Here is a 14,827-nt window from a genome sequence, read left to right on the forward strand (position 1 = left end):
AAGCTCAGTTTGCTCATCTGTACCTCTCTGGGCTGTGGTTGTGGTGAGGTTTAAATGCCATCGGGCATGTAACATGGTTTAGCACAGGGCCTGGCACACATCAGTTATTATTATCTTGTCAAACATGACCTCTAAATTAGTTTCCTGGGAATGAAGGTGACATTCGCTAATGACGTTTATTAAACTTTGAAAGAGCCCCATATGCTAATTCTCTAATTCCATTCTTCCCTGAACAAAAAGTCTCCATTTGGGTAGCAATTTACAGTTTAGGATCCACATTCGCAAATACTGCATTTTTCCTGTGGCTTTTAGTCTATTTCTCTTTTTATATGCTATATAGCATTGTCCCAAGTTCCAACTTTTATACACAAAAGGATGATAAAACTGAAAGAAAGTGGAACATTGGCTATTAGATGCCCTCAAACTTAAGCAAATATTCCAAAACATTTAACTAATGAATTATTGGGGTTTTTTTCCCTTGGAAGGGCTATTGTGAAGGATAGTTGTTTTTACTTTATAAGAATTTTATTCATATGCATTCACTGAATATACATTATGCCAATGTGAAATTAATATGCAGGCTTGCAGGATATATTATCGCTTCTATTCAGAGAGAAATTATTACTACCTGAAGGGCCAATGTCATTCAAAGTAGGTAATGCTTGACACCTGGCCACTGACAAGGAAAACTTTGATTCATTGCTAAATAGAATTATTCCTACGTAAACCTGCATACCACTACTATGTGCCCAGCAGAGATAGGCGTGCTACAGCAGTATCAAATGACTCCCAACCTAAAGGAATGTTTTTCTAGTTGGGGGAGAAATGACGAAAGAACAACAGCAGACAGTGCATAATTACATGCTACGTTGTTCAGTACAGGCTGTGAATGCGTAAGACAACGGTTTTCAAAAAATTTAGACACCCTAGGCTCTAAAGAAACCCCTTCAGGGGAGTCCATTATGTAAAATAGGCAAGGAGTTAAGTTGATGGAGGAGGAAGTGGGGAGCCCCTCCCCTGGGGTACCGGTTGGCAGTCAAGATCACAGTTTTAAAAACTGCCTGGACTTGAAAAATGGGTAAGATTTGCATGGACAGAGATGAGGGAGGAAGGCATTCCAGGTGGGAGGACCAGTAAGTGCAAAGGTAAGGAGGTGGGAATTCAAACTAAGAAGGAACGTGCCTTCCTCATGAACACCCAGTGAGAAGGAGCTGGTAAGTGGTAAAAGGAACCCACGTGGTTGCTTTTGGTTTCCAACCTGAACTCATTTTTTAATATTTTAAGCCCAGTAAAATAGTTAACAAATTCCCTAAATTAGCGCAGACAGGAAGCTTAAAGTTAATGATCAAGTAATGTGTCTTGTCATTATTCTTTATTTCAGAGTCATTTCAAGTTGTCGTGAGAGGAAACGGCTTCCGACATGCCCGCAACGTGGACAGGGTCCTCTGCAGCTTCAAGATCAATGACTCCGTCACGCTCAGTAAGTCCTTGCAGAGTCTGTGGGTGTCTTCAGCCTGCTGCAGGGAAGGGAATTCCTAGCCCTATCCTCCAGCAAGGCCACCCGCATGAAACCGGCAGAGAAGAGTCTTCCCTGCTGGAAGGAAAGGCCTCCAGCAAGGACATAGCTAACCCCTGCAGTGCCTTGGTTCCTGAGGGGCACCACCCCATGGGTGTGCAGCGTGGTGTGTCCCCCACAGCCTACACAGCCACGAGCCGCAGCCCTGCACCAGCCCTGAGGGTCAGCGGGGCATTCATTTCCTTGTCCACGACGTTGACTAAGTGGCTCGCTGTCAGGGGGCAGTGCCGATGCTGGTTAGTCAGGGCTGCTGACGCTTGAGGTTCCTTAACAAAGTATTAAGGACTCTCAAGGGTAAGAGTGAAAAAGAGATGGTCTAAATTTATGAATCCTGAATAAACCCAAAACCAAACTGTTAGACTTGCACATGTAGATTCTGCAGCTCTGTTCAGTCTGGATGATTCTTGCTTGGAGTGGCCAAGAAACTCTCATCAGGATGAATACCTTACATGAAATACGGGAATGTGGGAGTAAAACTAAATGCATGTCATGAGAAAAATGGATTATCATAACATTGGCACCTTCAGAGACATTTGTAACAGTCAAGTTCCTAATTCAAAGACATGTGTGATTCATGTGGTTGACCAGGAGAGATGGGGAAGATGATTATGGGGGGACAGATGCCAGGAGCCCTGGTTATTATTTGCATCTGGCATCCATCACAAAGATAATTATTGATTCCACATCTGCAGTGATAAACAACAGTCATAATGTCCTGCATTTTCCGTCGTGCTATGTACTTTCTAAACGCTTCACATCTTTTTGCTGCAACAACCCTGAGAGGTAGAAAGAGCAAGGAGGAGGGCAGGACACACATTTATTGACTAACCACTCACACTAGTTTCATCCTCCTGGTAGCCCTTTGAAGGACATTACCCTGTTTTTAAAGAAGAAGAATTGAGGGGTATGCCTTTTTTCCTCCTTGACATTTTAAAAGCCAGTTGAATATTTAAACAGACACATGCAATAGCTTCCTCACAAACATCTGGAATTTCTGGCTTTGGAATAATTCCAAACATTGGAAGTATTCAGTTAGTTTTCTTAATATTTGGAAATGCTCTCACATTTCCAAAAAGTACATGCTACTTGAAAACATTTTAAAATATCTCTGAGTAGTCACAGTGTAAAAGTTGGACGTGCGCTTCCTTTTTTCACCCATTTAATTGTGATGTCACTTAAGTTCACCTTCCCTCTCTCTTTAACCAAAATTCCAAGTCTAAGATCAGATACTTCTGAAGGTTTAACTCAAAGACATTAATGCCTTCCAAAGAAGATTTCCCAGACAAGCGAGCATTAGACCCAATCTCTCTGGACGTAGGATGGGGAGAGAGATAACCTACCCTGCCATTGCTTGAAAGGTTAAATAAAATGCAGTAAGATAAGATGAAATGCACATTTATTATGGATTTGTAGAGTGGCATTTTGAAGGCCTGTTTTTCAGCTTCCCCATGAAACTTTATTTCGTGGGAAACCAGCCCATCCTCTTTCTCCTTTCTATCCTCCTTTCCTCATAGCATTCTTGCAAACACATGCGCAGACTCACCACCTCATTCCTATTCAAAAAGCAATAAAGGCTGTTGGGGTAGGGATTTGGCTTAAACCACAAACCTAGCTGTACTTCCAGCACAGCGCTAACAGCTTGGAGAAGACAAAGGCAGTGAATTGATCACATTACATGCCGCAAGCAACACTCCAAAACTCAAACATATAGTTATTAAAAATAGTCAAACTAACAGAGAAAATTAGAGTTTGAGGAAAACACTTGGCCTTCATTTATTAATTCTCCTGTTTATTTTCATTCAGTAAATAATATGGACAAGAACCTATAAAGGAAGAAAAGATACAATGAATTTTCAAATGCAGCATATTCACATCTACATTTTTTATCTACCTTATGAACATCACAGTCTCTTTTGATTCCTCCCTGTAAAATAAAATACATTTAGATTTCTTTACTTTTCCCATTTTCCTTCTCCATCTCCATACTCCAGGTTTTAAAATGTTATCTATTTTCATTTTTATATATTTCTTTTTAAACAGTTTTTCCTAAAAGTGGCATTTCATTTTGTAACAAAAAGAATATAAGCACTGTTATTAATTAGAAAAAGACTAATTGGAGGCCTAGTAATGAACTAAGGCTTTTGTGGCTCCAGCCACTCTAAACATGATATGGGCCTCAGGGTCTTCAACAAATACAGTAGCAAATTATATGAAGCAAAAAGTGTTAAAAGAACACATTGAAAAATTATAGTGGGAGATATTAATGTGATTTTTCAAGTTGTTGAATAAACATTAATAAAAAAGTTAAAGATATAGAGCATATATGTTATACCTTTTTAAATGACAGTGAACAGCCTTGCAAATTTATCATGCTAAGACACAAATAAAAATGCCAACATATTAAATCCAAAAAAGTAGAAATTGTTTAGATATATTCTTAGGTAATAAATATAACCAGAAAATTAAAACCATAGGTTAATATTAATACCTACTTCTCTCCCACTTTTCTTGCCTTTGCTTAAAAATAAACGCAACTCATAATCAACCACTTAGAAATCTAAGACAACTTCTGGATATGTGGCCAACCACGATTCAGAAAGTCTGGATAAAATATGATTTAAAAAATTATAACATGTGACCTCATTCAAAGGAAAGAAGGGGAAATCCCCAAGTACAGGAAATGAGAAGGAAATAAAAAGCTAAGCAGGAAGCACAGGCATGGGGGCCCCAGGCCTGGGAGCTTTGATCCGATATTAATGCGAATACAGGACACCAGGTCTCAGGCCTGTGCAAGGCATCAGGCCAGAGCAGAGCCCCCTGCAGAAGTCAGGCTCCAGAGGGCTGCACCACACATTAAAGGGGGCAAAGAAGCAGGCAGGGAAACCAAACCTACAGGTGTAATGTTGTTATACCCCTCACGTGATACAGTAGCATCAAGTCAAGAAACTAACCCCAAAATGTGCCCCTGACTGTCCTGATCCCTGTGGCCCTGCAGAGGCTGTGTGCATCCACCCCATAGGAGCCTGTCACACAGCCCACACCCACAGGACTCCAGCAGGAAACAAGGCCCTCCAAGGATGGGCTCATAGCACAAAATGACAAACCATATCAAGGTGGGTGAAAGAAACAGGAGAACAAACAAGAAGAGAAGATCAGAGAACAAATTTGAAAGGGAATATATTATAGAATAAACACATTTAAAATATGTAAGGAGATCAAAAAGATCATAGGAGAAGAACACTTAACAAAGGCAGATTTGCAGAAGACCTGAGTGTAAATTCTAGATTTGAAAAATTTATTTATTCACTGAAATACAACTTCATGGATGAATTAAACAATGTGATCAGATGCAGATGAAGATGAAATGCATGAACTAAAAGGGAAATAAGAAGAACTCTCACCTCCAACCAAAGCACCAGACCCAGATTTTTTTCACCCAAGTATTACCAAATTTTAAAGGATAGATAACCTATATTTGATACATACTGTTCCAGAGAAAAGAAATAAAGAAAAAGCTTTTTAATTCATTTTATGGTGATAATATAATCTTGGGTTTTTAAAAAAAAAAACTGGGCAAGGGCACTAGAAATAGAGAATGTTTGAGATCAAGCCACTGATGACAGACATCTAATAAAATATTGGCAAACAAAATCTAACAATGTATTTTAAAAGGACCAAGATCACTAAGACAATTTTGAAGAAAGAGGGGAAATTTGTCTCTCACATAGCAAAATGTAATGATGCCAAAAATGTATTAAAATTCATTGTCAATTCCTAATTACTTTTAAAAAAATGTTTTAGAAAACTAGAATTAGGGTAAGACTTCTTTAACATAATAAAAATATATCTAGATATTTGAATTCAAAACCCAACATCATTCTAATAATGAATCATTATTTAGAGGAATTCACTTTTAAAGTTCAGAAGAAAAAAGCAGGGCAACCCATTTCACCGCTGTTGTTTAACATTGATCTGAAAGTTCTAGCAGCACTGTCCAGTTGAACTTTCTGTGACAATGGGAATGTTCTAATATGGCAGCCGCAAGTGACATGTGGCTGTTGGGCACTTGCAATGTGGCTAGTGTGATTGAGGAACTGAATTTGTAATTTCTTTTAATTGCTATTAACTTAAGTGCAAATAGCCACATGTGGTTGGTGACTACCATATTGGACAATGCCATGAGCATTAAAATAACACAAGAAAACTGATGAGAGATATAAACAGGAAAGGGGGCCAACCATCATTACTCTGAAATAATGGTTATGTCTTCCTGGAAAACTAGAGTCAGCAGAACTACTACAAGAGGGGTATTAAGCTGGATAATTTAGAAGTAAATATCTTGCTTATAACAATCAGTAGCTTTGCCAGAGTTCAGCAATGATCAATTAGAAAACACAACAGGAAAAATACAGCAACGACAAATAAAATTTATTAAGAACTAATTTGACCAAATTTGTAAAGACATGTATGAAGGAAGTTATTACAAAACTTTGTGAGGGATATAAAGACAGTGTGAAGAGATGGAGAGACATAGACGCATGACATAGTACAAGCTCTGGAGCTAGACACCAAGGAAGAGAATCCTGGCTCTGTGGTATCCAGCTAGTGACCATGGCAAGTCATTTAATATCTCCATACCTCCGTTTCTCTACCTGTAAAATGAGTATGGCAATAATAGCACCTAAAACAAAGTTTGTACCGATTCCAAATAAACGTATCAAGACTATTGTTGAACCAGTAGTAGTTCCATTTAAAAATTATTCCATCTGTCCAATGTTTGCTAGTGGTTAAAAAATAAAAAGCAGTTACTAATTCCTCCAAAAAAATAAAATTAAATAAAAATTAAAAATCAATGTTTGCAAAGACTATAGTTTCAACAGAACTTGTGTCACAGAATAAATAATGGTATTCAAATAATAATAACAATAATAATAGCACCTATATCGTGGCTTGTTATGAGGTTTAAATGTGGCTGGTAGGGCTTAGAACAGGGCCTGATGCAGAGTAAGGAGCCAGTGTTGGCTGCTGGTATCATTTTGTTATTATCATTAGCACTATTATTAAATGGCATGGTGACTGGTTATTGTAAAGACATCAATTGTATTCAAATTAACATTTACAATATTTTTAATACAATCCCAATGAAAATTCCAATGAGACTTTTTAATAAGTTAACAAAATAATTCTAAAATTTATATGGAAAAATAAACATATAAGAATAGCCAAGGAAAATGTGAAAACTTGCCCGAGCTGATTTTAAGATGTAAAAACAGCTGCAGTAATTGAAATAATGTATGACTGGTACCACAACAGGCAAACTGAGCGTTGGAACAAAGTCCATAAACAGAGCCAACCACTTTCGTGAATTTAATATAAAATAAGGTTAATGTTTCAGATCAGTGGAGAAAGAGTGTATTATTCAAAAAATGATGTTGAGACAACTGGCTAACAACTTGGAAAAAATTAAGTTTGATTTTTATCTCACACCTTACATCTAAACAAATTCCAGATGAACCAAAAAATTTAATGTGAGCGTGAAGCTGTAAAACTTCTAGAAGGAAATAAAAAAAAATTGCCATACTCTTCTAGTGCAGAAAGACTTTTTAAGCATGAAGAGTCATACCATGAAGGAAATATTTGATAGTTTGAGTACATATTTTCAAATTCTTCTGTTACTCCACCCCCTCAAGAAAGCAAAGGAAAAACAGAAAACTGGAAGAATTACTTATAAGACATATAACAAATACAGGGTCAATAAACTTAGTATAAAGTCAGCTCCTAAAATCAGTTTTAAAAAGAAGGTGAGCACATCAATGGGTAAAAGATATGAAAAGGAAATTTATAAGAAAATAATGATGAACAAGCATATGGAAAGTGCTCAGTGTAACCAAGGAAATGCAAATTGAAACAATCAGTTGTCATTTTTACTCTATCTAACTGACCTGGATTAAAAAAATACAATGCCCGATACTGGGAAAGATGTAGGAAAACAAGTGTTTTCATTCATTATCGGTGAGAGACCATTAAATCTTTCAGAAGGCAGTTTTTAAAATGAATCAGCTGCTTTTATGCATTTTTGACCCAGAACTTCAATTTCAACTTCATCAAAAGGAAATGATTGGGAATGTTTACAAAGACTTGGCTACAAGGATGTTCATTGCAATATTGCTTTTTATAGCAAAAGAAAAATAGAAAGAATGAAGGAAAAGAAGGAAGAAGGAAGGAAACAAAAAGAAAAACATCTAAATGGTAACAACATAAATGCTTAACAATAGGTTATATAAATTATACTTCGCCCCTAAATAATTAAATAATGTTGTAGAAGAATAATTACTGATGTGGGAAAAAGTTAATGATACAGCTTTATGTGTCAAAAATAAGTTACAAAGCAGTACATCAATACTATTTTTTATTTTTAAACACACACTTTTATATACAGAGAGAGATTTCAAAGATATACATCAAAATGTTATCAGTGGTCCTCTCTGAACAAGACCACTATTAATTTTTTATTTTCTTCTTTCCATCAATTTGTGTTTTCTAAGTTTTTTATAATCATATGTTCTATGTAACAAGAAAAGAATTCACAAAAGTTATTTAAAATTCAATTACAAAATTCTTGGTCACTATTTAGGCCTAGCATACATTTTAAGTTTAGCATTTGGTTGGTTCTCCAATCACCAGGCTGAACTTGATGCTAGCCAAGAAAATATCTTGGAAATCTTCACACAAACTTTATTTACTCTGGCTGCATTTCAGTATTCAGTGTACTGTGCCAAGAAAAGATCCACTTTCAATTGGAAATCCATTTGCAGAGAGATTGGGATACTAAAAAGCACATACGGGGGTATGTGCTGAGAAATTATCCGTTTTATGCACAATAAATAAAAAATGAATGTTTTACTAACATAATAATGAAAAATATGCTATACTATCCTGGTGTTGCATGGAGACACATGAGGTATGACTGTAAACAAACTAATTTTTAAAGAATTCACTAAAATTGGGTTTATAGGTCATGTGAGAAATCAGATTCATGGCTTTATAGGCACACTTTAATTTTTGATCTTCAATCCTATTCACCAGGCATGGCTGTGATTTACTTTTGCACACTCTCAAAGGATAAAACTTTGCCCTCTTTGAAGATATTTTCCCAAACAGAACATTAGCCTTGAATCAGGCAGTTCTAAGGGTTCCAAAGAGGGGCTCAGCTTCCCAAGGGAAAAGAGACAACACTCATCTGAATGTAGAAGTTCCAGAGGGTGCTGTATTTAAAAATCTGTCCAGTTATCCAGAAACCGTACTTCATCTTAGAAAACCCCTGAGCCCCAGGGCTGCTGTGGGCACAATAAGGAGATCATTAAAATGTACCTGTGGTAGCAGATGGGGACACAGGACAGAGGGGAGAATGTAAACCTCCCAAACAAAAAAAGCCTGTTGTTTCCTTTGTCACAAGTTAGAGTATTGCATATATTGGTCAAAGGTCTTTAATGCAATCTAGATACATCTCTAGGGATTTGATATCATATGAAGATGATGAAATGTCATCTTGTGTAACTCAGAGTGAAGAGACATAAAAAAGCATAGAGTCTTATGGCTCTTGGTGAGGATGCACGTCACAAAGACCAGGGAGCTTCATCCAAATGATAGCAGCTACTCGCTGCTGAGTCCACACCCTGCACCTGGTGCTGCACGAAGTGCTTTCCTGGATTGTCTCATTTCACCATCACAGCAGCCCAGGGAGGGAAAAGTTATGCGTATCCCTGTTTTGCTGACAAACTCAGAGAGATGAAGTGCCCAAGGTCACCCAGATGGTCAGGGATGGAAACTATTTGAACCCAGGCAGTCTGACTCCAAAGGCTTTAGCCCACTTCTCTACACTGCCTCCAAAACACGGACCCCCAAATATCCCTGGGCCCACTGACCTCGAACACCCAGGCGACTGAGGTGTGCCTGATTCAGAGGCGCTGGTTTCAACTGATTCCCCTCATTTTGCAGACAGGAAACCTCAGCTCAGAGACATTTAACTGCTTGCCCAAGGTCACAGAGCACGTTAGTAGGGAAGTTGAGACTTGAACCCAGGATCAAGAAAAATTGCCCAGACCTGGGAAGGAAGAGCCTCGGGCTTTAGAGTGTCAGTATGTGTAGCTTACTGTGTGACCACAGGCAAGACACCTATCCTGGTTCTTCGAGTGGTCCCTTTTTCTCAAACCTCAGGAGCTTTTCATGCATCTGGTGATGTTTCCTCCTTGCCCCTTCTTTGAGACAGAGGTCTGGTTTTGCCCAATAATATTTGAAGCAGCTCCTAGAGAAATTGTGTTAGTACGTGTTCCTATCTTTCAGGCCCAGACAAAAATACAGACATTGAAATTTACTTCAATAATCTGAAACGGTATGGGGATGAAAGGGGAGTTGGCACCAGAAGTAACTAGGTGGCAAAGATTTTCATGTGGGAGCAGAAGAGCTTATTCTGGGGGTGAGCTGACAGTCCAGAGTTAGCTGCAGCATCCCCTAGCATACAGTCAGTCTTGATGTTTCCCCCACTCTACCAAGTGTGCACTTGACTCCAAGTGAAAATCGTGAGCTCCCTGTGGACTCTAGCGCACACTGCACTTCTTTGAGGCATGGTCGGTGGAGAGATTTGCTTATGAACCTCCCCAAAACCTACCTTCACCCCAGCCTTGCTGTGCTGATGATATAAGAAAGTAGACCCCAAAACTGGGGTCCTCCTGAAGGCCAAGTGGGTTCTTGGCTTCATGCAGGAAAAGAATTCAAGAGCGAGCTGACACAGTAAAGCAAAAGCAAGTTTATTAAAGTAAGAAAAGAAAAAAAGAAGGTTGCTCCACATACAGGGGAGCAACTATCTATCAGAGCAACAGAAAGTAGCACTTTGTGAGTTTTCGAGGTCTTATTTTATATCTTCTATTTAATTTTATGTTAAGCAGAAGGAAGACTATTCATAAGATTTCGGGAAAGGGGTGGGGAGTTCCCGGAACCAAGGGTTCCTCCTCTTTTTAAACCGTATAGAGTGACTTCCAGGCGTTGGCATGGCGTTTATAAACTGTCATGGTGCTGGTGGGAGTCTCTTTCAGTATGCTAATACATTATAAGCAGGGTATAATGAGCAGTGAGGGTAACCTGAAGTTGTTTTTTGGTAGTCATCTGGGTTCTAGCTGGTTCGGGCTGGTTTCTCCACCACCTCTTGTCTTATCAGAGACCCTGGTTCAGATCTTATGACTCCTTATTGAGCAGGGCCTCCCGGTTCTCCATCTCACTGAGTGGTGGAAGTTGGTATCCCCTCTACTTCTGCACCAGGTGGCTGGGCCTTCATGGATGGTGACAGCAGAGGGATGGTGCCCTCTCCCATGCAATACTGCTCCTCTGTCATTTCATGGGATGATGGAACAGAAGGTGGTTAACACAGGGATGGGCCAGACTGTTGGAAACCCCAGGCAGGCTAGTACTCTGTGTCCTTTCAATCTGATCTTTAAAGATTTGTTCCACATCCGTTTAGAGAAGTTGCTTTCTGCTGAGGGAAAGGAAGAACCAGTGCTACTGGTAGATCTCTCCTCCATGCAATTCAGCTCTGGCCCCTAATGTGCATACCACAGTGGCTTAGTGGCCATCCACTGTCTCTCAAATGTGTGCCCAGGGTCTCCTTCCCGCCTCTCCTCTGAATTTCTGTGTAAATGTATGTCCTTTAAGAGTAGTCAGTATTTGCCATAACTTGTAACTATGATTGTGTGGAAGGCTTTCATCATTTTGTAGACTTGCCCCTTGATCCCAATTTCAAAGGTAAAATCCTTCTCAACCTTGCCCAGCTGCAAGAGTTTGTGCATCAGGAGACACATACCTTGTGCATGAGTCCTGAATTGCCCTCTACCAAGTAAAAACAAAGCTTTTAAAAATATATTTATTCTTAGCAAATAAAAGCTGTTTTAAGCATACCAATTATTCTGACCTCAGGATTACAAAATCTTTTTTAAAAGGCTGATGCTTTGCTTAGAAGATAATTTTTAAGTTTTATAAATGTCAACAGTCAAGAATTTTTTGGTGTAGATTTATTGGAAGAGGAGAAAATACTTAGCGAGAGCCTTGAGCCCTATACGCTTCATTTAGTTTTCTTGCAATACTCAAAACTGCCCTATTAACTTCAGATAGCGATAAATGCCAAAGACCACAATATTATGTGTAGTATGATCCCAATTATGTAGAAACTAATATGCATAGAAAAAATTCTGAAATACTATACATTAATAATGTTTGTCACTGGGAGTTAGGATTATTAAGGCTTTTAATTTCTTTTTCATATACTTCTCTGTATTTCCCAGACTTTTCACACTAAACATGTATTACTTTTATAATTAATAAAAAATAACAATAAATGTGGCCAGATAATAATTTGCATCCTGAGAATTCAGACTAGCTATGCTGACAACCAGTTCTCAACACGGGTGTGCCCAGAGCTAAGGGGTCACAGCCTTGTGCAGGACTTGAGAGTGTGCAGGCTGCTGGATCCGGGCCTGCACTCCTCTGGGGATGGACTCATGGTCACTCACCTTTCACTTCCTCTCCTTCTGGGGCCATGATGTAATTTGATCCTCATGAACACAGTGACCAAGATAGCCCACTTCCTTTCCTTCCAGGACTGCCCTCAGCTCTGAGTCCTGTATTGATAATTATACGTAAGGTGTTCTGACTCCGCAGCCTTCCCAGCCCATCATCTCAGAACCTTGGCAGCAACATAAGTCCATTTCTGGACTGCCCCATTTATGTTATAAAGCTCCACCAAGCAGAGTGGCTTGGGTGCTATTTCATCTACTACTAAGAAAACTTGGACCCACCAAAGCCCGAATCAAGGGATTTATCAAGAAACACTCTCTTCCTTACTCCCACCAGGATTTGTCTTCCCATGTCGCTCCAGCTGTTACCCTCTCCCTCTCTTACCCATCACCTTATAACACCTCTGAACTGTTCTGGACATTACACCAGTACCCTGGGGGCTTTGAACCACCCAGTTATATCTGTAGACCCCACTATAATGAGCTAAAGAAGGATATAAAGCCATGGTAGATGTACCAGGTTTTCTAACCTCAGCACTATTGACATTTGGGGCTGGATAATTCTCTGTTGGGGGTAGGTGGCTGTCCTATGCATTGTAGGATGTTTAGCTCCATTCCTGGTCTGTACCCAGTAGATGCCTATAGCATTGCTCCCCTAGTTGTGACAATCATTTGTCCCCTGAAGGGTAAAATCACTTCCATTTGAGAACCACTGCACTATATACATATCCATAGGTCCTGTTTAGACAGAGGACTTGCTTCTTGTCCCATGTATATCATATATCCCTGACACAGCCTGTTAGACAAGTTATAAGGCCCACTCAATGGACACATACATTCACACCTTGTGTTTTGCAGGTGCCTCAGACAATGAGCCCAGCAGTGCCCCACCTTAGTAATAATAGTTAACACATGTGGAGTCCTTATTAAGTGCTAAGCATTTAATAACATCATCACATTAAAATTTACAATAGCCTATGAAATGAGTATAATCCCATCTTAGAGGTGACAACTCTGAGTTAGGAATAGGATGAAAACCCCTGCATGTGATTGCATAGCCAGTGAGTGGCAAGGCTGTGGTGGGTCTCCAGAGCCCAGGCTCTTTGTGTGCTCATCATTCTCCATCTTACCCCAACCTGCCCCAGAGAATAGGATGGGAAACCAGAAGACATATCCTGGATTCCTATAGCTTACAGGAACTGGTGAAACAGTTGGGTGCAGTAGACCCAGGAAACTTTCCTGGAATCTGTTGGCCAAGCTCGTTCTTTGATTTCATGGCAACTAGCCAGTGAGGGCTTCCAAGGAAACCTTGTAACAACAGCAGACCAGGGAAGGGGTGGGTGGGGTAGGGGTGGGTAAGGAAAAGGATGGTGGCCAGCTTGGTTCTGCCACCTTAAAGGTCCTGGTTTGCTTTGCAAAAAGGCTCCCCATGTTTGTGAATTATCACTGAGGCAGCCCCAGCAGGGCAGTCCATCAATCTACCTCATTTCTAGCTGGGGTTCCAGAAAGCTCAACCCAGATGCTTTGAATTTCACCAACTTGGAGTCTTACTGAATATGATTTTATTTCAGATTTTTGCACACTATTTTAAAAGTCTAACTTTTTTCAAAGCTGGTTACTTTTGGACACAGTGAGAAGGTAGAAATATCCAACCTAACTCTAGTCTGCCTGCTCTCTCTTCTTTTGGAGACATATTCCCAAACCAGCTGATAATAAGCTGCTGAACAGTTATATTTGGCTCTGGGATGCCCTGAAAATGCACCCTAGGCCCAGGGGACATTGGGAGAAACAGCAGGGTGAGCTCATTCAGTCCCTAACCTCTGCTCTTTTTCCCACTACCTAATGCAAATGTCACAGTAGGAATGTAAACTCTACTTTGGGGCTTACATCAGTCTTTGGAGGGTTTTAACAAACTCCCCCAGACAAAACTAGGGGTTATTTTTCTTTTCCTTTTTGCCAGAAATAAATATTTATACCAAGGAAACATTGCCAAGACTTGAAAAGTATTTGAATTATTTAATCAGCCCTGTAAAAGGACTCAATCTGATTGGTGTTTGAATTGGCTAATAAATTTTAATCCTGGTTTTATCCCAAATCCATTAGTCCCCAAACTGCAAGGAAGAATTCTGGGAACTTCCTTCTTCACAGTCTGAAAAGGATTAGTTACTTTGTCTCAACGTTAAAACCTGGGAATGTACACATTGAGTGCATGGTTCCAGGACATGGGTTCATTCCAGTCAGATCAGGGCCTTTCAGAAGACACCGAATGTGTCGACTCTCTGGAAGCGATGCCTCCATTGGGATCCAGCCTTGCTTGTTGAAGGTCTTGACCATTTGCCTTCAAAGTGGTCAGTGTGAACAACCCCAGCTCCTGGTGTACTTCTGGCTACACTGTAAGTCTAGCTGGGTTTCCCTTGGGCAAGTCATATCAACAAAACCTGGGTTTGAATTCCAGCTCTGACGCTTGCAAGTGGTACAACACTGACTCAATTAACCTCTGTGAGCCTCAGTTTCTCAAAGTGTAAATAAGAATATCTCTCTCAGGTTTGTGGAAGCATCAGATGAGATCATGGGTATATAGTGTTAGACAAAATCAGTATGTGTATGTGTGTGTGTTTGTATATATATGTATATCTGTATATGTGTGTGTATCTATATAGTCACACGCAAATACACTAAAGCTTTGTAT

At 39.6% G+C, this 14,827-nt stretch overlaps 1 protein-coding gene across 1 annotated transcript in view; it reads left to right on the forward strand.

Annotated features, from left to right (window-relative positions):
- ANTXR1 (ANTXR cell adhesion molecule 1) overlaps positions 1-14,827 on the forward strand; it is a 220,630-nt gene that overhangs the window by 85,184 nt on the left and 120,619 nt on the right. The window contains exon 10 of the mRNA XM_045549767.1: positions 1,382-1,480. Coding sequence (XP_045405723.1) covers positions 1,382-1,480 — 99 coding nt within the window. The remainder of the gene's footprint in view (positions 1-1,381; positions 1,481-14,827) is intronic.

The sequence above is a fragment of the Lemur catta genome, chromosome 4 (genome assembly GCF_020740605.2).
Source record: "Lemur catta isolate mLemCat1 chromosome 4, mLemCat1.pri, whole genome shotgun sequence".
NCBI lineage: Eukaryota > Metazoa > Chordata > Mammalia > Primates > Lemuridae > Lemur > Lemur catta.